This window comes from Psammomys obesus, unplaced genomic scaffold (genome assembly GCF_907164565.1).
Source record: "Psammomys obesus unplaced genomic scaffold, mPsaObe1.curated_primary_1811, whole genome shotgun sequence".
NCBI lineage: Eukaryota > Metazoa > Chordata > Mammalia > Rodentia > Muridae > Psammomys > Psammomys obesus.
Window position 1 is genome coordinate 772,955 of NW_026590707.1, and position 25,152 is coordinate 798,106.

Here is a 25,152-nt window from a genome sequence, read left to right on the forward strand (position 1 = left end):
AAACCAAACCAAACCAAACCAAACCAAACCAAACCAAACCAAACCAACAACAACAAAAAACCCCCAAAAAACAAACAAAAAAATTATCTAAGGTACAGTGACAAAGTTTCTGTTAAAAAAATTAATCCAACAGTACAGTATTACTGTTTACACTGCTACTAACTATTTCTATCAACAGAAATGGCTGAGAGTTTATCAAGTTTAATAATAGGAAGGTTTCCCAGGAACTCACCACTGCCTTGAATCCAAGTTCCGAAGTTCTCTAAGCAGCTTTTCATTCTTCTTCAGGAGATGAAAGCTCCTCCTAAGTAGAGAGATTTATAAACATTTATCACCTTTACAGAGACGGACCTGACAGCCCAGAAATACTTCCCATTCTACTCATACAACTTTTATACTTTTCTTGTCTTTCCACACTTCTAACACAGAACAGAACCAGACCCAGAAAAATGTGAAGAATATATGTCATTATTTCTACAAAGACTTCTTTCATTTCTGACGTGTACCTTATCAAGGCCAGTTCAATCTCTCCTTGAAGATGTTCTGAGTACCTCAAATGTATATCCAGGGAAATGGACACAAGGATTTGTAAGAATTTACTTTTTTCCTTTGTTTTATATTACATCTACTAAAACTTTTTTTCTGTGTGTGTGTGTGTGTTATGAATGTAGTACAAGAGAATCAAATCACGGGCTTACACATACTGGAAATCTATCTATCTATCCACGCCCCCCCCCACATACATACACAAACACACATTCTCGGTCCTATTATTATATATATGTCTGTGTGTTATATATAAGTCTAAACCCTCAGTCCTATTATGTTTTTTAAATATGAATGAACATAATTTTTTACTTTGTGTGCTAAATATGTACATAAAAATCAATACAAAGTACAAAATGTACTTACTTATGATGGAAAGTAGAAAAACTTACTGTCAAAAAATATAGCTTTTCATCTTTAACTTTTCTCAGGAGATAATATATAGACCATCTCCTAACAAGAATCTTGAATGTATGTCTATAATAACTAAATGACAAGTATTTGTAGTCAGACAGAAGATAAGGCAAACTCTGCTTTTTTTATATAAAATGGCTGAGGGGACTGTAGAAGTGGCTCACCAGGTAATATTGTGTATAATCCCCTGAACTCTTGACAGTGGAAAGACAGAAAAGACTCATGTGAGTTGTTCTTTGACTTCCATCATGAGCTATGCAGCAAGTGTGTGCCCTTATACCTCAGAAAGTAAATGAAAAGCAACAGAAAATGGCCTAGGCAAGAATATTGCCTAACAAGTGGAAGATTTTCAAGCAGTGCAAATGTAACTGCTCAGCAAGAGGGACAGCAGGTCCACCTTAGCGCTTCACATGCAGCTGGAGTACCGTCCATTTACTCATCCAGTCATCTGAGCCCCTCCCTCCCACCTGCTTGAAGATGAATAAAACTACCTCTCTCATTTAATGATAAAGTGAATAATGTAATTTACTATATCTTTTGATAACACAAAAATTAAAAACAAGATCCTGGGTTCAAGTCTTATTAAAAACAACAAAACCTAAATGTAGCCAGGCATGTTGGCACATACCTATAGTCTCAGCACTTGAAAGCTGGAGACAGAAAAATCAGAGGTTCAAGGTCATTCTCAGCTACAAAGCCAGTTAAAAAAAGCCTGGATTTACATGCAATCCTGGCTAAACAAAACAAAACAAACAAAAAACCTACCAGAGCAAACAAAAAGACCTAATATATATACAAGTAATGCTTTATATAAAGTAAATCTTAAGACTTTTTTTTTTTTACATTATTTATTTCTACTATTAAGGTAAAAATTATTCTTAATTTAGATAGTATAGGCCAAAGTTCAAAGACAAAGGATCTCTAACCTAGTTCTGACTTAAGTCCAATGTTCTTTTTATTTAACTTCTAATTTGTTTCATGTAAGCTCTTTGGTTTTGGTGTGTTCCGTACTGGAGCACAGGCAGGCCTTATGAGCACAAACTACACCCTATTACTGTTCTGCACTCCTAAAGTTATTTTGTTTTGATTTTAGAGACAGGATCTCTTGTAGCCCAAGCTGACCTTTCTTCCATCTTCAGAATGCTGGGAGTACAGGTGTATACCAACATACCCTGTACTCTATGTTTTTAAATAAGATTTTATGACATGTATAAGAGGACAAAATAGGAAAAGGAAAAAAATCCATTATTTTCTTGATTTGATCCTGAATTTTTCAGTTACTACCTTAATTCAAATTTGAAACAAACATTGTGACTGGTCTTAAAAACTTAGGCTTAAATGAAGGTTTAAAATTTTGATGTTCTTTCAATTATAGGAGTATAATTTGTGAGTTATATAGTCTTAGTAGTTAGCATGAACATGTTAAGAATGTACTGGATTAAGTATTTTTATTACTTTGAATTTTAATATAAATCAACAGTTCAAAAAAAAAAAACTTACCAAATAAACAAACCCAAACAATTTGCCTATTGGCCAAAAAACTAACTGGCAGATAGAATTTATATGTTTTTATTTTCTTTTCAAATGATTTTTATAAAAGATGATTTTATGTGTCTGAGTGCTCTGGTTGGTGCAGAGGTCAGGAGAGGATGTGGGGTCCTCTAGAAGTAGAGTTACAGGTAGCTGCTGGCCGCCATGTGGTGCTAGGAATAGAACCTGGATCCTCTAACAAGTGCTCTTAATCACTCAATCAACTCTTCAGCTCCCGTTTTTTGGAATTTTCTTAATTATGTGTATATGTGTGTGTCTGTGTATAGGTGTGTGCAAGTGAGTCCAGTGCCCAAGGAGGCCAGGCCAGAAGAGGGCATGAGAGTCACCGGAGGTGGAGTTAATTATGAAGTGCCCACAGGAGATGCTAGGAACTAAACTTGGGTCGTCTGAAAGAGCAGCATACACTTAGCTACTAAGCCATCTCTCCAGCATGGTAGATAGAATTCAATAAGAAAAAAAAAGAGAGACTAAAATTATTGATCACAAAATAAGGACACAGACGCACACACATTTAAACAAAACAAAAACCAAAAACCTTTTCTCTCTTCTTACCGTTTGTCCCAGGAATTCATTCCCAATATACTAAGAAGCAATCTGCAGTAATAAAATGCTGACTGGGGCTTCTGAGGTGTTGGTTCATCTTGTTCCGAGGCTTTCATGTTTAAGTCATTAAAGTGCTTCTCTACAAACTCTTTTTCTTCTGTATATTGCTTAAGGATTGCATTAATGACATCATTCTCCTGTTTTTCAGAAATACATACAGGTTGTGGAGCAGGAACATTGAGGGAGATTCCAGTTCTCTGTAAACATTCAGGACTTGTAGTGCCTAAATACTGCAGGAGCTCATCAAGGACATCTTCTTCCTCTCTTATTGTAGACCAAGTTGGTACAGTTTCTCTAAATCTTCTAAGCTGGAGAGAAAGTCCATCTTTTACTGTTATGTCTTCTAAGCATTCATTAGATGTAGGTGGCTCTTCTGGTTTATCTTGGTGAGACATTGAAAGTATGACAGATGTAGGTTCAGGCAAACCACTTACAATGGGTGGTCCATACAGTATGGCAGAATCCCATGAATACTTTCCAGAGAGATCACGTACTATGATTCTAACATTTGAGTTGGCTGACAAAAGGCCAGCGGCTAAACCTCCTCCAGGCATACTTTCTTCTGATTTTATCTGGATACAAGACACTAAGGTTGTATTATTCAGCACAAAAAACTGAATATTTGGACTTGCAAAGAGCTCAGGAGAAAGTTCAGTACTTTCACTGTAATGATTGTCATGATTTTCACAGACCTGACTTGTTAGCATAGCCGGACCACCACTCATTGGATAATGGCCCAAGTGATTCACCAGATGGGTAATAACAGTACGGGCTGCTATAGAGATTAATCCTTGTTGCATCTGAGTTTTCACTGATAAAACAAAAACAAAAAAAACACAAGTGAGTGGAAATAACACTGTCCTAGGAATCATAAAGCATTAGAAATGAAATGAGGACTTCATTGCATTGCTAATATCACAATTAAACATTTGAATAAATATAAATATATTCAATTTAGCTTTCTTCTCTGTGTTGTCCTTGCTATCCTGGAACTCCCTCTGTAAACTAGGCTGACCTTGAACTCACAGAGATCTACCTACCTCTGCCTCCCAAGTGTTAGGGTTAAAGGCTTGAGCCACCACCTCCCAGCTAGCTTACTCATTATAGGAATAAGGGCAAATAGTAGGGAAAACTTTTCTGATGAAGCAGTTTGTTTATTTTATAAGGAAGCCCTTTTGAAACTGTTGCTAATGGATTCACAATTTAAACAGAAGCTTTTAAATGTAGATCATCTTTGAAGATCAAAAGTATCAGAAATCAATTCCCTGAAATACATTAAACACGCAGATTTAAAAAACCAGTGAAATCTATCCATCTGATAACGTTTATCTCATGAAGATAATCCAGATTTAGAGACATAGTTTCAGCATCTTGAAATGTCATTTCATTCTGTTTTTTTCCTGATGATAATAGAATGAGAATACATTTAAACAGTGAATCAGTGCACCCTTATAATGACATGGAAACTTTAAGGTCAAGCTTCAAATATAAACTGCGGCTGTAGAGGCCATTCTTGGAGTAAGTGGTGTTAGGAAGATAACAGGTTGTTTTCTTGCTATTTTCAATTTAAGCAGTAGGAGAGCTGTCACTGGTAAAATATATTAGTAATTCATGCCAGAAGAGGATAATTTGTTGTCTGAGGGGTGAGGAGTTAGTGTTCTTGCCTCTACTTATATTTACACATAGTTACAGAATGACCTTATTTTCCTGTTATTCTACTAGAGTCAGGGAATGAGCTTGTCTTTGTATTCTTTCTTTCTATCTATCTATCTATCTATCTATCTATCTATCTATCTATCTATCTATCTATCTATCTATCTATCTGATCTATCCATCTTTTTCCTGAAAGATAACCAGTTGGGAAAACTAGGACCTACCTATCAAAACAAATGTAAAAAAAAAAAAATTCAGAATAAATACAGATTTAAAAAGTCCTGATTTAGATGCTATTAAACTTCCTTTTGGGGATGGTACTGGGGATTGAACTCTAGGCCTCATAGAACATAGGCAAGTGTTCCATTACTGAGGAATAGCTTCAGCTAAAGTCTCCAAATTTTAAACATTTAATCTGATAATTTTTGGTAAAATGTATATAATTTTGTCACTACCAAAATGCTGAGTATATATAAAAACTGCCTTACCAAAAAAGGCACTTATTTTATGTAAACTATATTTCAACAAACTTAAAAAAATACTGGTTTGTGCAGTACTGGCATGATTTTTAAGAAGAAAGTCTACTGTGTTACATTTTTTGAGGTTTCAGCCCTCAAAATTGAGAACTATAATATGGGTATATAGAAATGTGAGCAGGCAATCAGTTTCTCTGCTCACCATATCATCTCTAATTCCTAACAATAGACAGTTCATTATTGATTTTTAAAATGTTAACAACATAAAAATTAATCTTCCACAACTGGTTGGCTTTATGTGTGTGTGTGTGTGTGTGTGTAACAGGAAGATGTTTATTAGCATATTGAGCTGCTTTTAAAGTGTTTTTGCTAGTTCTAAAACCAGCCATTTAATACCATATTATAACATTAAACAGTTATCTTGATTTACTCTTTCATTTCCAAAACTGTGCAACTAGATAATGAGAAATAGGACTGGCTCCAATCTAATGTCTGCTGTCCTGTCCATAATGGTAACTGAGTGGATATGGAACTTAATCTTATACATGAGAACAAATGGTTCAGAAAGTTAAGTGATTTACCAGCTGGTCTTCTGTATCTAATTTATATACCTTATTTTTCTTAAAGTGCCTTTTTTCGTGACAAATGAAAACAATAAATTTAGCTTTCTTTGTGTTGTCCTTGCACAGGACTTTCAAAAAGGGTATTATATAACATAAATTAATAAATAGCTAGGACCCATAGGAAAGTTCACTTAACTATAATTAAATCATGTTTTAAACGGCAATGAAAAACTAAAACTACCTTTTTGTTTGTTTGTTTGTTTGTTTGAGACTTGTGTGGCCTAGGCTGTTGGGAACTCAGAGATCCAACTGCCTCTGCCTCCTGAAGGCTGAGATGAAAGCATATGCCATCATGGCCGGTGAAAACTGATTTCTTTTTGATGCAGTAAAAAATTTCTATTCTTTACTTTTACTTTCTCCTAGTGAGCGACATACTTAAACAGGTGACTCATTTCTAAACAATGACTCTTCCTTACAGAACATAGAAGTTTACAATATGAATAAAGAAGAGAGCATAGTTAGCTTGCTCTGTGATCATAGGTAAATCACAGAAAACTACTTAAATCCCATTTTTCTGTAAGTACAGCCTAGACTTATGTGTAAAGATGAATTAAAGGCTCCTGTGTACAAAGCTCAGAATAACAAATAAAATATAAATCATTCAATCTTGATAGCACTAAAAGGAATACAGTTTTTAGAAATTTCTCTTTTAAACTTCTTATAAACAAACCCTAAGAATGACCCTGCTTATTCCACAGAAACACAAACCCTCAAGCCCAGGCATTAGCCTACCCTACACACCCTTGGCCAAAGGAGGAAACAGTGGGGACTCAGTTTAAAAGAGCTTGTGGAGCTGGACAAGGAGATACTTGTGTGGCCTAGGCTATTGGGAACTCAGAGATCCATCTGCCTCTGCCTCCTGAAGGCTGAGATGAAAGCCTTCTGTAATCCTTAACTCAGGGAGGCTGACACAGGAGCTTCAGGAGGTGCTCAAGGCTGGCCTGAATGCACAGTAAGACACCGCTCAAACCACAACATCAAGAGCCTTATCCACTTGAATACTCACCACCTGCCTTAAGTAGCACACAAAAACAGAAAGCTGTAAAAAGCTGCTGTAATCTGCTATAATTATTAACACTGAAAATATTCAAAGATAAATTTCAAATTTAGGTATGATCAAAATCATTTTTCTCCTAGGCTGCTTCTCTAAATTCAGGATATAGACACATATATGAAGAGATCAAAATCTCTTAACTTGTTAATTGAGTGATTAGATTTATTTAGATTTTAGAGCAGTAAACTAAAGAAAATATCTCTCTCATACTTACCTCCTTAGATAAAAGACATAAAAAATTCTCTAATTTAAAAATTAAAATGAAATTCTAAATAACTGGTCTGGTGACAAAATACAAAATGAAGATACCAATGCTTCTAAGGCATTATATAACTAGCATTCATTAAACAAATATAGCTAGTTAGGGTTATCTTTTCAGATGGTCATATTAAACAAATCCTATATCATTTGCAGCAAACCCATAATTACAGATTATTATGGCATACAAAAGCAGCAAGCCATAAAAAGCTGCTGCAATTCACTGTGCTATAAAAGACATGCAGAGGAAGTTAATTTTGGCGAACGCTTTAAATATTAGCTTTGCATAATATGTATAGGTGAAACTATAATTACGACAGAATGAATCTTTGGAGCCTCCTTTCACTCTGACCCTGCAAATGATGATTTTTTTTTTTTTTGCTAATAAAACTAGTGCCATTTGATAAAAAGCCAATTTCGCTACCTTCCCTTGTTCTGCAGTAAATTTAATAATTACAGCCATTCCTGCCAATAGTTTTCAAATCATTTTTCAATCCAATACTGAGCTGATTATGGGCACTCTATGTTTAGAATTTTGTTGGCCAAAAAAAGTACTTGAAGTCAATGAAGCATGTCTTAGACAAGGACACAATGATCAGTCATTCTTTCCTTAAAAAAAAAAAATTAACAAAACAACTGACTTCCCCCCTCTCCCCCCAAAAAAAGAAAAACTCAAGTAAACCCCGCGGCATATAGTCACTACAGAGCAGATACAGCAATATCACCTGTGGAAGCATCATGCTGCTTCTAACCGATCCACAATCTTTGAGGAAGCACAAAGGGAACGTACACCATGGAGTACTTGGTGTGCATGTGTCTCCGTATATTAGGTTTTGATTGTGAACAGGCAGACAGTTAGGTGATAGCCTACTAGCCAGATCTTAGTATTGTCATTTCCATGGCCTAGCACCGCTCTCATATTTTGTAAACATTTGTCCTTCCTCACTTGCTTAAGTAGGATGCAATACAGCTGACAGCCAATATCTGACAGAAAAGTGGAGGGTGGAACTTCTGGGAGAGAGAGAGGGACTCCGCAAGGAAGAAAGCAAAGGTGGGAGATTTGCAGGCAGGACACGGAGGTGGATGGACGTGAATAGGAGCGGAGAGGTAGAGTGGGCCATGTGGCAGGACGTACTGCCAGTTTTAGTAGGGTTAAGCTTGAAATCTGGCTGGGAATCTGCCCAGCTAAAATGCCTAAACTTTTAATTATTAAAAAGCCTCTGTGTCATTATTCGCTCGGTTGGTGGGTCCAAAATTCCAGCCATACATAGAGAACAAAAGTACAGGGAATATGGTATCAGTACTAAGATCACCTATTAAATATCTTTTCCTCTCTTATTGTATTCTATAGTACAGTTATAAAATACATTGACACTGGGATGTATATGAGAGATGGTTCAGCAGATAGACAACTATTCCCGAGCCTGAAGACCTGAACTCCATCCTCAGAACTCGCATGGTGAAAGCACAGAACTGGCTCCACAAGTTGTTCTCTGACTTCTAAGCACATGCACTGTAGGACTCTGCTGGATAAGGCTGAAGTTGGTTGTTTCTGGATAGCCAATATTTTGTGCTCTGTCTATAATGATAGAGTCCCTTTTCTCAGTGAGGTTTTAAAAGTCTCTCTTGATCTGGGTGATTCCAGGTCTTGTCAGGAGGCCACATAGCCCTCAGGGCGGATTACAGGACAGACCCTTCCCTGGTAAGGAAACTGCCCAACCTGCTAAGGATCTCAGTCCAGCAGTGACCTTCAATTGTTCTTGGAGAACCTCCCTCTACTCCCCCAACACCCCCTCGCACTTTAGGAAAATTAAGAACAGTATTTTCCTTCTGTGATAGGATAGTTTTGTATCCCTGACCCCCTGACCCCAGGGAATCAAACACATTCAACTTCAAAATCCCTCTGCCCTTGATTTCCCACAAATAATGGCTGGAGCTTTCTCACTTCAAGATTATCTAAGAGCAAATGTACTTATTGTGTACTTGAACATCTTTTGGATATATGCCTAGGAGTGGTATAGCTGGATCTTGAGGCAGCGCTATTCCTAATGGTCTGACAAAGCGCCAGATTGATTTCCAAAGTGGTTGTACAATTTTACATTCCCACCAGCAATAGAGGAGGGTTCCCCTTTCTCCACAACCTCTCCAGCATATGTAGTCACTTGAGCTTTTGATCTTAGCCATTCTGATGGGTGTAAGGTGAAATCTCAGGGTCGTTTGGATTTGCATTTCCCTGATGGCTAAGGACATTGAACATTTAAGTGTTTCTCGGCCATTTGATATTCCTCTATTGAGAATTCTCTGTTTAGCTCTGTATCCCATTTTTTTAAAATTCGATTACTTGATTTTGATGTTTGTAGCAGCTATATTTGTAATAGCCAGAACCTAGAAAAAATCCAGATGTCCCTCAACTAAGGAATGGATACAGAAATTATGGTATGTCTACACAATAGAATATTACTCAGCAATAAAAAAAAACAATGAAATCATGAAATTTGCATGTAAATGGTGGGAACTGGAAAAGATCATCCTGAGTGAGCTATCCCAGCAGCAGAAAGACAAACAGGCTATATACTCACTCATAAGTGGATATTAGATATGTAATATAGGATAAACATACTAAAATCTGTACACCTAAAAAAACTAATCAAGAGAGAGGACCCTGACTAAAATACTCAATCCCCATTCAGAAAGGCAAAGAGGATAGACATCAAAAGAAGAAGAAAACAGGGAACAGGACAGGAGCCTGCCACAGAGGGCCTCTGAAAGGCTCTACCCTGTGGGGTATCAAAGCAGATGCTGAGACTTATGGGCAACCTTTGGGCAGAATGCATGGGATCTTATGAAAGAAGGGGGAAATAGTAAGACCTGGATAGGACAGAAGCTCCACAAGGAGAGCAACAAAACCAAAAAATCTGAGCACAGGGGTCTTTTCTGAGACTGAGAGTCCAACCAAGGACCATTGATGGAGATAACCTAGAACCTCTGCACAGACGTAGCCCATGAAAGTTCAGTGTCCAAGTGGGTTCCCTAGTAATGGGAACAGGGACTGTTTCTGACAGGAACTGATCGGCCTGCTCTTTGATCACCTCTCCGTGAGGGGGTAGCAGCCTTACCAGGCCACAGAGGAAGACAATGCAGCCACTCCTGATGAGACATGATAGACTAGGATCAGAAGGAAGGAGAGGAAGACCTCCCCTATCAGTGGACTTGGGGAGGGGCATGTGTGGAGAAGGGGGAGGGAGGGTGACTGGAAGGGATGGAGGGAGGGGTTTATGGAGGGATACAAAGTGAATAAAGTGTAATTAATAAAAATTTAAAAAAATAGAGTAAAAAAAAAAAGACTATTTAAGAGTCATCATTTATCCTTCATGGGGCCTGCCTTCTGGCACACTGGGCCTGGGCTTCACTGGGTGTCTTGGCTCCAAACTGACCAAGGATGGGCTTCTGCCCACACCTCTGCCATACTCAGCACAGTAGCCTGACCAGGAACTGTATGCCATTTGGTATTGCTATAGGCTTGGGAATGCCTGAGCTTCCATTGCCACCATCGACCTCATGCTAAAAGAGCTAAACTGTAACACACTGTGGAAAACCTTTTCCATACCCCAGCTTACCATGCTGGTGCTTTACCCTGAAGTGCTCTAGTTGCCCCCGAAAGAAACGGAGCCCCCATACTCTGTCCAGAAGCCAAGTTCCAGGACCCAGCCAAAATCCAGCCCCCCCACCCCCTGCAGAATAGAGAATGACAATGGGTCTACACAGACTCTAAATATTTTAAAAAGTAATAAAAATATTTTTACATATAAGCAAACTTTATTATTCTGTTTATATAAGTATTATGATAATATTATATTAATTATAAATATATATAATTATAAATAAAATTAAATATATATTATAAATATATATTCTGTTTTTATAAGTATACTGTCTTAGAATTTTACCTTTGAATGCACTTAGATAACACTAAGTAAAATAAATGGTGCATGGTATAAAATAAAACTGCATGGTATCTAAAAAGGGAGCTTTTCATTACTAATAACTAAATTCCTATATTCCTATTAATTTATGTACTTGTGTTCTAGACAAATTGTTAGCAAGTTATATTCAAAGCCAGAACCATTTTTTTTAACTTTTAATTTCATACCTTCAGTTGTCCATATGTCATCAATCCATTATTAGGGTCAAGTCTTAAGTCATTTGTTAAATATTCTTTCTCCACTGGAAAAATCAAACTGTCCCTTCATAGCCTACTCTTTAACCAACACCTCTCAGTCTGATGATTCTCCAGTTGTGTTTTTAGAGGTCCTTGGTAAGGCCCCTGGAATGGTGACTAGATCTTTAGGTTCCACTCCACTGCAGCAATACATGGGCCCAGGAGTCCTGCAGAGACCAATACTCTAAGGACTGTGCATGGAGAGGACTTAGACCCCCTGTTCATAGGAAGTCCATAGGCTGCTCAGTTTCCAAGTGGGTTCCCTAGTAAGGGGAGCAGGGGCTATCTCTGACAAGAATTCAGTGGCCAATTCTTTGATCACCTCTCCCTGTGGGGGGAGGGGTACAGCTGTGCCAGGCCACAGAGGAAGATGATCCAGCTAACCTTGATGAGATCTGATAAGTTACGGTCAAATAGAAGGGGAGGAGGTCCTCCCCTATAATGGGACTAGAGAGAGGGTATAGGGGGAGAAGAGGGATTGTGGGTGGGACTGAGAGGAAACACAAAGTGAATAAATTATAATAAATAAATATGTAAATAAAATTAAATAAAAAGAATTTTAAAAAGTTTTACAAATTAGGATTCCTTGCAAAATTTCTTTGAAGAAATTCTATTCCTTAAAACGCCACTGTAAAAGCCGATGGCATGGTATACCAACTCTGAGCAGTTCTTAAGCATGGCTGCCGATTATGCACATGGAGAGCCTTGGAAACCCGGGCAATCGTACAAGACAGTCCATCCATAGCTGTTGATTGGAAGTAGAGTGTCCATATTCTGGAATGAGCTCACCTGTGAACAATGGCTTAACTTCTTCTATGCAACCATGTTAACTTCCGACCTCTTAAAGAACGCTCTATTTTCTCGCTATTTATCAGCTACTCCTGGCAGCAGTTCTTTACCAAACTCGGGCTCCAGATGTAAACCACAAACCAATACTCAGATCTTCATAGGTCCTTTGAGTTTCTGTTACACTCACCTGACTAAATGATGATTGGTACAACCAGAAGTTTTTTGTAGTGTATTTTTCTTTGGTCTCTTCGTGACTTCTATCAATTCCTTTAATTCACTTTCATTTGCCTTTCCTTTCTAGTCTCAAATGAAGGGCTAATCCTAGCATTAATGAGTCCCAGAATCTTCCTTCAGGGACTTCATTAAATAATACCCTACTCACTTGTTTCCTTCTCAGATTTTAAGTAAGTTCAACTCAGTTCATCCTTAAAAAAACCATTATACCTTATCCTTTAGTTTATCTACTTTAAGAAACATCACATTTTCTTTTTCCTTCTTTCCTTTTTTAGATAGTCAAGTGTGGACACCTGATTTTTGACAAAGATGCCAAAACCATTCAATGGAAAAAAGACAGCATCTTCAACAAATGGTGCTGGTCTAATTGGATATCTACATGTAGAAAAATGCAAATAGATCCATACTTATCACCCTGCACAAAACTAAAGTAAAAGTGGATCAAAGACTTAATGTAAAACCAGACACACTAAACTGCTTAGAAGAAAAAGTGGGGAAGAGCCTTGAACTCATTGGCACAGGAGACAACTTCCTGAACAGAACACCAACAGCACAGGCTCTGAGAGCAACAATCAATAAATGGGACCTCATGAAACTGAAAAGTTTCTGTAAAGCAAAGGACACTGTCCAAAGAACAAAACAACAGCCTACAGATTGGGAAAGAATCTTCACCAACCCTATATCTGACAGAGGACTAATATCCAGAATATATAAAGAACTCAAGAAGTTAAACAGTAACAAATCAAGTAATCCAATTAAAAAATGGAGTACAGAGCTAAACAGAGAATTCTCAATAGAGGAATATTGAATGGCAGAGAAACACTTAAAGAAATGTTCAACGTCCTTAGTCATAAGGGAAATGCAAATCAAAACGACCCTAAGATTTCACCTTACACTCATCAGAATGGCTAAGATCAAAAACTCAAGTGACAACACATGCTGGAGAGGTTGTGGAGAAAGGGGAACCCTCCTCCACTGCTGGTGGGAATGTAAACTTGTACAACCACTCTGGAAATCAATCTGGCGCTTCCTCAGGCAACTAGGAATAACACTTCCTCAAGATCCAGCTATACCACTCCTAGGCATATATCCAAAAGAGGCTCAAGTACATAATAAGGACATTTGCTCAACCATGTTTGTAGCAGCCTTATTTGTAATAGCCAGAAGCTGGAAACAGCCCAGATGCCCCTCAACTGAAGTATGGATACAGAAATTGTGGTACATCTACACAATGGAATATTACTCACCAATAAAAAAACAAGGAAATCATGAAATTTGCAGGTAAATGGTGGGATTTGCAAAAAATCATCCTGAGTGCTAGCCCAGAAGCAGAAAGACGCACATGGTATATGCTCACTCATATATACCTATAATATAGGATAAACCTACTAAAATCTGTACACCTAAAGAAAGTAATCAAGAGGGAGGACTCTTGCTAAAATGCTTAATTTTTATCCAGAAAGGCAAAGAGGCTGGACATCAGAAGAAGGAGAAAAGAGGGAACAAGTCAGGAGCCTGACACAGAGGACCTCTGAAAGGCTCTGTCCTGCAGACTATCAAAGCAGATGCTGAGACTTATGGCCAAACTTTGGGCAGAGTGCAGGGAATCTTAGGAAAGAAGTGGGAAACAGTAAGATCTGGAGAGGACAGGAACTCCACAAGGAGAGCAACAAAACCAAAAAATCTGAGCACAGGGGTCTTTCCTGAGACTGATACTCCATTCAAGGATTATGCATGGAAATAACCTAAGACCCCTGCACAGATGTAGCCCATGGCAGTTCAGTATCCAAGTGGGTTCCATTGTAATAGGAATAGGGACTGTCTCTGACATGAACTGATTGGCCTGCTCTTTAATTACCTCCCCCTGAGGGGGAAGCAGCATTACCAGGCCACAGAAGAAGATAATGCAGCCACTCCTGATGAGATCTAATTGACTAGGATCAGAAGGAAGGAAAAGAAGACCTTCCCTATCAGTGGACTTCTGGAGGGGGATGCATGCAGGGCATAGAGGAAGGGAGGGATTGGGATGGGAGGAGGGAGGGAGCCACAGGGGGGATCCAAAGTGACTAAAGTGTAATTAATAAAGAAAAAAAAAAGAGTACTTTCAGAAGAGAATAGTGACATGGCTCAGAGGGTAAAGGCTTTGCTGCCAAGCATTGCAATTTGAGTTATTCCTGGAACCCACAGGAAAGAGAGCGCTGACTTCCGTAAGTTGTCTCTGTGTGTATACACATACACAATCAAATCAAAATTGTAAAAAAAAAAAGTTGATGAATGCTAAACCTACTAAGTACTAAAAACTGTAAAACAATCCATGTTGGGACTAATATTATTATCTGCATTTTATAAATGAGGAACTAGAAAGTCACTCAGCAACTACTCAGAGTCACTACCAAGTCTGTTAGACTTCAAAAAATTCTTATTCTACAGAAATACTATGAAATCTACAATAAAATATTCCTAAGGACTAAGTCAGCCCAAGTATCAAGGGAATATTATCATATAATTAATTATACACATGAAGTTTTCCTTACACTGTAAAGTAACTTTTGATAGGTTAACACAAGGTTAGGTAAACAACTATAGCCAGAGACCTATTCTCATACGTGGCCCCAAGGCATACCTCGGCAGAACCCAAGCAATAATATTCTCTTGAGGGAAACATACATTACCTTCTGTTACAGGCTGGAGTTTAGAAGACCGTTCTGAATCAGGAGAGTGTAGAGGCTCAGGCTCTTTCAGACTTTCCAAATGCATAAAAGGATCATAATCTACAGATGCCAAATCAGAAAGGCTTAGTGGAAAGTACTTTGGATTGCTAAAACATTGTGCTCCATATACACACCCATGTAACACCTAAGGAAAAAGAAAATATAAAAACAAACAAACAAACAAAAAACCAAAGTTACTGGTAACATAAAAGCTTGACAAAAACTTATTTTAAAACTTAGCTCTTCAATGAAGGCAATGTTTAATACCTCTTAAAAAGATAAGTGAAATGTAACCAATGCTTCTCATATTCAACAAGATCTAACCTCTTTCAAACATCTGTAATGGAACAAAGAGTCTGTCTTGTAAGAAGTATTTGTAAATTACTTGTAGGTTCTATAAACAAAGTCTATTTATTTTAGAAGATATCTAGTTCTATTAGATGTTATACTCAGAAATGTTATCAAATACTGAATGTTATTTCTGAAGTTTTAAAAATACTTGGTTATGAAATAAATAATAAAGCAAGCAAGATTTACCTCAGGCAGGCAGACCTCTGTGAGTTCAAGGCCAGCCTGCTCTACAAAGTGAGTCCAGGACAGCCAAGGCTACACAGAGAAACCCTGTTTTGAAAGCCCAAAACCAAAACCAATCAAACAAACAAAAGATTTACCTTATAAATGCAGTTGAGGACAGATTTTTCTGTCTTATCACTTTCTGCTCCTGTAGCATGGACTGGTTGGAGTAGTGTCTTTAAAGGTAAGGCCATGATCCAGTCCAGAAGGCAAAGTAATAACGATACAACCAACTGTAACAAATAACAATAAAATGTTTACCAATGTAAATTATAAGAGAAGGGCTTCACGCAGCCCTTTTTTTGAGAAAGGCTCTCATGTAGGCAAGGAATGTAACAGTAAAGATGGTCTAATACTCTCAGCTTGATAGGATCTAGAATCACATAGGAGACAAATGCATGCTGCATGTCCACAAGAGTTTCTAAATTAGATTTTGAGATTCTGTCTCAGAACAGAAGGGTGGAGAGCAACTGAAGAAGACACCAAACATGGATCTTTGGCCTCCATATACACATACACACATGTGCATATGCATGTAAACACCCATACATATATACACACAGGAAAGTTGAAGAGATGAGACAGATGAATACTACCTTAATGTACTGGGATGCAAAACTGAATTAAAAAAAAAATGAAAGCAAGCAGGGTGTTAGCATTCATCACTCTCTGCTCCCTGACTACACACACAGTGTGACTAGTTGTTTCATACTATTTCCTGAAGTTGTGTTTATCAAGTATCTTAAAGACAAAAGAAAAATAATACATTATCCAGAAATGACCTTGAACTCTTGATCTTCCTACTTTCACTTCCCAAGTGCTGAGACTACAAACCTTTGCTAACATGGCAGGCTTATGCAGTACTGAGGATTGAATCTAGGGCTTTGTCAATGCTAAGCAAGCATGTTTACCAATTGAGCCTTATCTCCAGACAACTGATTATCAATCTCCATTGATTATTAATAATGAATAAATCCTTTCTTATTCTTGTGTTTCTAGAATTTATTATAGGAACCATAAATCCTAAATTCAACTATGAACATTAACACTGATACACAATTCATTAATTATAAAGGTAATACACATTGAGATTGAGAGTATTTCCCAGAGAAAGAGCATGTTGAGCTTGGTACCCCAAGCATTAGACAAAAAAAAAAAAAAAAAAAAGGAGGGGGAAGAAACAGCTGCATTCAAGCAGCTCTACAAAGATAAAAAGTTTTAGTTCATATTTTAAATCATGCCCATTTTCTGTTTTCTTTATTCATTTATTATTTTTGTGTGTGTATGTGGGAGTGTATGTGCTACCAAGCTTGTGGAGGTCTGAGGAAAACTTGTTTTCAGTTTTCTCCACTCACCATGTAGATTTCAGAGATTAAGCTTAGGTCATTAGCCTTGGTAACCAGTACTTTTACCCACTGAGCAATCTCCTATTTCCAACTTTTCTGTGTGTATGTATATGTGTGCATGTGCCTTGTTTGGTGTCTTTCTCAGCTGCTCTCCATCTTATTGTTTGAGACAGGATCGCTCCCTGCGCCTAGTACTCACTGATTCAGATAGACTGGCTAGATAGCAAGCCCCAAGCACCCTCCTGTTTCTGCTTCCCCAGCACAGAGATTACTGGTGTGTACACTCAGGCCTGGCTTTTTAAGTGGTGCTGGGAATCTGAATTGGCGTCTTCATGCTTGCATGTCAAGCACTTTACAACCTGAGCCACCTCCTCAACTCCCTCCATTTTCCTTTCTTAATTTGTAACACCTCATTGAGTATCCTGCCAGGAAGCATTTACTCATTAAATAAAATCTTTCAGTAACTTTAAAAATAATAGATACCATAAACATAATACTTTTACCCTAAAATAGAATTATCTTACATAGTAGATTTAAAAATCGTAATTGATGCTAGGTAATAATAAGTGCTAAGAAAATAGCAATCGGGCATCAATGACGATCTTTTAATCTTTAAAGATAAACTCTCCAAGTCAGGGTTTAATACTATACCAACCAATGAACCCTCACAAAACCAAAACCTTCTGTATAAGATAGAAAATATCTGTGGTGGTTTGAATGAGAACGGCCCCCAAAAGCTTATATGGATACCTTGTACCCAAATGGTGGAACTGTTGAGAAATCTTAAGGGTACAGCCTTGCTGGAGGAGCTATGTCACCATAGGGCAGATAGGAGACAATAACTGTTTTAGTAAACCAACAATTGCGGAAAAACCAGTCCATAAAAAAGTTTAAACCGTAACAGTATATTTACAAACAGGATACAATGTATGAGTCTTTCTTTTTTTATATAGGACATTGCTGAGCTAGCTAGTGAAATCTAGTTAAGATTTATAGGTTACATTACAATTAACAAACCAATGTTATCACCGAAATGTTGATAGCTGTACCACAGCTATCAAGAACTGCTTGATTTTAAGAAGAACATAATGAAGTTTTATGCATACAGTATAGTTTGTATATGTGACAGTGCAGAGAAATAAAGCAAGAATAGACTAAAGGGAAAAATAAATTGAGTTATTTAATGAAGAGTTCTCCTACTGGTCTTGAACATCCCTATAATCTGAAATTATGGCCCCTGGGAGCTTGCTTACCAATGCAGCAGGCTCTGAGTTCCACCCTCAGCATCACAATAAACAAACCCAAATAATCCCCTAAAATTAATGTTCCAACTTAGAACGGAAATCAAAGTTCTGAACAAAGAGTAAAGGTTCTGGGATCTATCTGCTAAGGCTAGGTCCCTTCCTTTCTTCAGTTTCGTACGTACTCACAACTATATGAATGTGTGCCATTTAACTTAAATCATGTTTCTGTCAACTGGTGATAAAAGTTTTCATTTACTTTTTTTTTTTTTTATGTTGCAATAATTCCTAGGAAGTGCATCGTGGCAGGGGATTTTTTATTTTTAAATCACCACACAAATGATCTTTCCTCTTTTATTTTTATTTTTTGTTTGTTTTTCTGGCAGTGCTGAGGATCAAACACAGGATTTCATGCTTACTGTGCAAGTGCTATATAAGTTAGCTATATCTCCAGCTCCTTTTCATCTCAATGCAAATCTTTAAAATTACACTGTAATATGTACCAATAAAAGTAAATTCTTTCAGAAATCTAGAATTCTTTGCTTATAGAGTTTACTTATATTCTTGCAAGCCTGTGGCTAAGGATCTCACTCTAAAGTGATTTGGCTGTCATCCATGAGAAATACCTCTCTGTACTATGCATTGCTTAACAGTATTAATGGTTTCTAGATAAAATAATGCGATAATTCAGTAAGGGCTTGTCTAAGTGTAATATGTAAATTTCAAAGAAAATTTTGATGGAAGAAAATGAAAGATATAAGAATGCAAAACAGTAGAAAAAATCTGTGAATTTGGGTAATACTCTCATGTCATGTTAACTCTACAGAGAGGCAAACCAGACAGTCTCAAGATACTAGGATAACAACAGGCATTTGAAAACTACAAAGAAATCTGCTGCTGGCTCAAGAAAGATGGAGTAAATCATGCTGAATGATCATTCCCTGTTGATAAGTGAATTTAGGTCAAAGGGTAACTTGGATAAACTTGGATTAACTACCCATATAAGGAACATTTTTATTCCTAAGTATTGAAAAAGTTATAGTTCACTATATTTTGAATATAGATGATTTACCATGTAACTATTTGTTCCTTTAAAGATCTTAAATTTTAAATATTCTAGACAAATACATATTAAATGTCAAAAGTTTAAAATTACCCTCTTGTCCATTTCATATGATGAAGCTTCTGTACTTGGCAAAAGGTGAGTGATAGTAGCTATTAGAATCTGTAGGCAAGAGATGAACGAACAAGTAAATGAGTTTAAAATACATTAAATTTATTATATTCTGTAAATTTTTAATTACACGCTTAAGTGATATAAAAATTTACTACTGAAAATTTAACATCAATAAAACATCTAAACACAGCATCTAACCTATACACTGTTATTTTAATTTGTACCATGAAGGCTTTTTAAGTATATTTAACTATTAATCATTTATAATTCTCATGTAGAGAACCAAAATTACATAATTTGTTGTCATTAATAAATCATTTTATACTATTTCAATTCATAAAGGTCAACCGACATGTATAAACACAATATTTATGTCCAGAGGTAAAGGATTTAAATAATCATTATAATCCCACTACCTCAAGAGCCTTTCCAGATCTCCCTCTCTATGCCGACTGAGCAACCTGTATCTGAAAAGGTTCAAAATCCAAAAATTTGAGGGTGCACTCCAAAAGTCAGTGTGGTTGCGGATATCACTCAGATGGTAGAGTGCTGCCTGGGATGGAGGGATCCCCGAGTCACATCCGTGGAGTTAGGTAACCATGAGCTGCCGGAGCCAGTAATATCCCCCATCCACACATACACACCGGGGTTGGAGAAAGAGGAAGACCGGCAGTGTAAGGTCATCCTCAGCTACAAAGTAAGTATGAGTCCAGCCTGAGCTATAGAGACTCTGTCTTTAAACTTGAAAAGTTTGGGGTTTAGAGAATTTCAAATTTTTGGGTTAGGGATGCTTAAATGACAGAATCCATGGAAGTATTTCAAGACAGGGAAAAAAACTGAAATTTAAAAATCTTTCTGGTAAACAAAGCATTTCACATAAGGAGTACTCAAGATATGTATGTATACATAACATATTTAAATATACTATTTGAGTGCTTTAAATTAACACATATACAAAGTACCAAAAGTTACATAAACTCATATTAAAAAAAAAGAATATGACAAAAATTATATATAATAATTTCATTTATCTGGAAAATGCTTTTTTGTTTTGTTTTCTCTGAGATGCAGTATTGCTACACTACCCTTAAACTCCTGGGTTCAGTTGGCTTGCCTATGTGGGCCTCCTGAGTAGATAGTATTACAAGTATGTGACACCACTTACAGTTTTTTTTAAAGGAACATTTATTTTATTTACAGAAGTATTTTGCCTGCATGACTGTATGTGCACTACATTCATTCCTAGTAGCCCAGGAAGTCAGAAAGTGCTGGGTACCCTGGAACTCAGGAACTGGAGCTACAGATTATAGTGAGCCACAGTGTGAGAATCAAACCTGGGTCTTCTGGAAGAGCAATGAACATTGTTAGCCATTGAGGCATCTCTCTATCCCACTCCTTAAAAGTATGTGTGTGTGTATATTTTACTTATATGTTTATGTGTATATCTGTAGGTTTGTGTGCTGTCTGTGTGTATGGGTGCCCAAGGAAGCCAGATAATGGTACCAATTTCATAGAGCTAGAGCTACAAAAGTTTGGAGCCATCCGATATGAGTGCTGGGATTGAGCTCAGGTTCTCTGGAATGGCCAGTGCCTGTAACTGCTAAGCCATCTCACCAGCCCCATTTCTCAGTCTTTTTTTAAATTTATGTGCATAAATGTATGTCTATGTGCACATGAGTGCAGGTTACCTGGAGTTTGGATCCTCCTTTAGGATCCATTGGATCCTCCTTTAGCCTGAGGTTTAGGCAGCTGTTAGCTACTTGATGTGGGTGCTTGGGATCTAACTCTGGTCCTATACAAGAGCAGTAGGTGCTACTAACTGTTGAGGCAGATCTTCAGCCCCTATTCTTAGCTTTTATTCAACACTTCTTTTGCTATAATTAGGATTGAACCCAAGCCCTTGCACATGCTAAGCAAGTACTCTACCGTCCTGCTACCTCCTCAGCTCTTTAAAAACCACTATTTGAAACAGGGTCTCACTAAGTAGTCCAGAGTGTCTCAGAATATGTAATTCTCCACCTCAGCATCCTCAGATGGTATTACTGAGTTGATAATCATCACAGCCCAGCCTTTTTAATTTGTGTGCATGGTGTAAATGTAAAAAAGGTCCCGGCACTACATGTGTGTGTGCCTGTGGGGGTGCATGTGCATGTGTGTGGAGGCCAAAGGTCAAAGTTGGGTTGTCTTCTTCAATCACTTTCTATCCTGGCTTTGATTTGGCACAACTGGCTGGCCACGGAAGCCCAGGAATCCTCCTGTCTCTCCTTCCCAGCTGTGGGCTCACAGGTGTGATCCTGAGCACCTAAATTCTATGTAGGTACTAAATGGAACACGAGTCCTCAACTAAGTCCTTTACCCAGTAAGCTACTGCCTCAACCCCTGGAATTAATTTTTATTGCATTTTTACTGTACTGTTATTATATTTTTTATCAACTGTTATTTCCATGCATTAAGTAGAAAACTTCTAAATATAACTCCTATGAAAATTTAAATAGCTCAATAGTAAGAAAAAAATCAATAGGGAAAATTTTTGAATAGACCATTCATCAAAAGAACAAAAGGCCAATTTGTATATAGAAACAAGCTAAACATCATGACTCAACAGACAAATGCCAATAAAAACAACAGGGAGATGTAAAGTAGAGCTTCTGACAGAGAATGTGCTTTCTAGATACTAGGTTCAATATCCAGTACCAAATAGTAAATGAAAACTCACAATGAAATAACACCTCACTTCAGTATAAAAAAGACAAAAGAAAAATTTGGTGAGAAAGTTCTGTGTCATGTAAATTAGTGCACCATTAAAAATTCCATAGAGTTTTCTCAAAAAATTAAAAAAAAAAAACAACAAACTACTGCATGATGCAACCATTTCCTTGTAGTACAAATAGCCAATGAAATGAAATAAGGGCCCACAGGTATCTCTTCTACTGCATCCAACCTCTCTACACAGCCAGATCTTCCACATTGCTCTCCAGAGTCTAGCCCAATATATCACAAAATACTAACAACATAAACGATCAATCCAGCATCTTCTCTCCAAAACCTTCCAGTTCAGTAGAAATGTTTGCCAATGAGAATTACCTAGATGAAACCCAACATAAGATTTAAAAGAACAATGATAAAGTTCATCAAAGAACTTAAGGAGTTTAAAGAAGACAGAAACAGCTCAATGAAATTAAAGAAAGAACATAAGGAGAATGATGCATCACCTGAGTGATGCATCAAAAGACACAAACATAAGGCTAACCGAAATGACAAACAGCAGCATTAAGAAATTCAATAATGAGAAGAAACATTGAAAGATGAATTTCCTGGAATTAAATAAAAATGAAAACACAAACAGCACCTGGATCTCACCCCTGCCTGGGCCACACCAGAGATGACCCCCAGGCTAGTGCCACTAAGATGAGCAAGTGAGTGGTGGAGAGATGGAAGAGAAAGCGAAGCAGAAGGATGTGCACACAATGAAGCGAGGTGGGACTGGAGACTCAAAAGTAGTGAGGAACAGCCTGGTGTGAGTAGCCGGTGATGCTACCTAAGGCCCTGGGTCATGCTGATGCTCAGGGCCATGTCTGGGCTCCTGGCCCTGAAGCAGTGGGGTAAGAGGGAGGGGTGGGAGATTAGGAGCATGAAGGCGTATGCAGAGTATTTGTTACCACCAAAGGCCAGGCGAACATCCCTGGCCTAAGTTGCCACAAGGGGCCATCTTGATGTCTGAGGGCTGTGCACAGCTACCCCCACACCTTGCCTGGGCATCATGAGTTGGCCCTGCTACCCCTACCACCCCTCACTCCCTGCTGCAGGTAGGAGAGTTGGCCCAGTCCCTTGCTTGCTGCAGCACTCAGGAGAATGTGCCCTGCACCTCCCCTGGGCAGCACAACAGAGCCGGACCTGTTGGCATGGGTATAGAAAAGACAGCTCCGAGAGCATGAGAGTTGAAGAGCCGGCTCTGCCCCTTGCTGGCTGTACCATTGGATGTGCTGGCTGAGGCAATGCTGGAGAGTAAGCCCTGGTGGTGTGCGTGTGGGAGAACTGCTGGGCTAAACAGCTCACCTACCACCCTGGCCCAGATCCAGGACTTTGAGTTGGCTCACTCCAACAACTATAAACTACTGGAGCACGTGAAGTGTCCGGTCCTATAGATCCAAAGTTCCAGGATCTCCATGACACATGGCCACAACAGCATATCGAAGAAGAGTCCTGATGAGGACCCAGTATTGATAATGTAGCAGAAGCCAGAGGCCTTGAACCAGACCAATAACTCACTGCAATGAACATTTGCAAATAAAGAAGCGTGGACAACAGGGTATACTGACATATTACAGATTCTACAACAAGATTTTTTTCTTCTTGTGGAGAGGTTGCAAGGGTGAAGGGCAAGTATGAAGAAACAGGGAGATGAGTGGGATTGGGATGCATGATGTAAAATTCACAAAGAATCAACAAAAAGTTAAAAAAGATAATACAGCAAAATCTGAGACACACTGAATGTAGTCCTTCAAAAAAAAAAAAAAAAAAAAAGAGAAGAAGAATTTATAGCTCCAAATGCCTACATTAAAAAAAAATTCAGAAAGAGAATTTTGCACAAAACTCAAATCCAAATGGAGCAAAGACTTCAACATAAAACTTGATACACTAAATCTGATAGAAGAGAAAGTGGGGAATAGCTTTGAACCCACTGGTACAAGAGATAACTTCCAGAAAAGAACACTAACAGCAGAGGTACTAAGATAAACAATAAATAGGACCTTATGAAACTGAAAAGCTTCTGTGGGGCAAAGGACACTGTCAATAAAACAAATGGTAGTTTACAGATTGGGAAAAGACTTTAACCAACTCCACACCTGATAGAGGGCTGACACCCAAAAAATATAAAGAACTCAATAAATTAAACACTAACAAACCAAATAGCCCAATCAAAAAAATGGGGTACAGATTCTTGACAGAGGAATTTCTAATGGCTGAGAAGCACTTAAAGAAATGTTCAACATCCTTAGTCATCAGGGAAATGCAAATATAGAAGCACTTAAAGAAATTATCAACAGCTGGGTACGGTGGCACACATCTATAACCCCAGCACTTGGGGAGGCAGAGATAGGTAGAGCTCTGTGAGTTTGAGGCCAGCCTGTTCTACAAAGGGGGTCGAGGACAAGCAAGGCTACACAGAGAAACCCCATCTCGAAACAAACAAACAAAAAACAAAAGAGAAAAAATGTTCAACATCCTTAGTCAGCAGGGAAATGCAAATCAAAATGAACATAAGATTCCATGTTACAATCCTTCAGGATGGCTATGATCAAAAACTCAAGAGATAGCACATGCTGGTGAGGTTGTGGAGAAAGGGGAACCCTCCTCCATTGTTGGTGAGAGTGCAAAGTTGTACAACCACTCTGGAAATCAACTTGGTGGGTTCTCAGAAAACTGAGAGTAGTTCTTCCTCAATACCCAACTATACCACTCTTGACCATATACCCAAAAGATGCTCCAGCATACAGCAAGGACACCTGTTCAACTATATTCACAGCAGCTTTATTTGTAATAGCTAGAAGCTGTAAACAACCCAGAAGTCCCTAACTGAAGAATAAACCATGGAATACTACTCAGCCATTAAAAACAATGCCATCATGAAATCTGAAGGTAAATAATGGAACTAGAAAATATCCTGAGTGCAGTATCCCAGA

At 38.0% G+C, this 25,152-nt stretch overlaps 1 protein-coding gene across 3 annotated transcripts in view; it reads right to left on the reverse strand.

Annotated features, from left to right (window-relative positions):
* The window catches only part of Ralgapa1 (Ral GTPase activating protein catalytic subunit alpha 1), a 230,518-nt gene that overhangs the window by 70,251 nt on the left and 135,115 nt on the right, over positions 1-25,152 (reverse strand). For all 3 annotated transcript variants that reach the window (XM_055608685.1, XM_055608684.1, XM_055608686.1), the window contains 5 exons: positions 19,448-19,516; positions 15,803-15,937; positions 15,093-15,276; positions 3,064-3,925; positions 233-304 (listed from right to left, as the gene is read on the reverse strand). In XM_055608685.1, the coding sequence (XP_055464660.1) occupies positions 233-304; positions 3,064-3,925; positions 15,093-15,276; positions 15,803-15,937; positions 19,448-19,516 (1,322 nt within the window). The remainder of the gene's footprint in view (positions 1-232; positions 305-3,063; positions 3,926-15,092; positions 15,277-15,802; positions 15,938-19,447; positions 19,517-25,152) is intronic.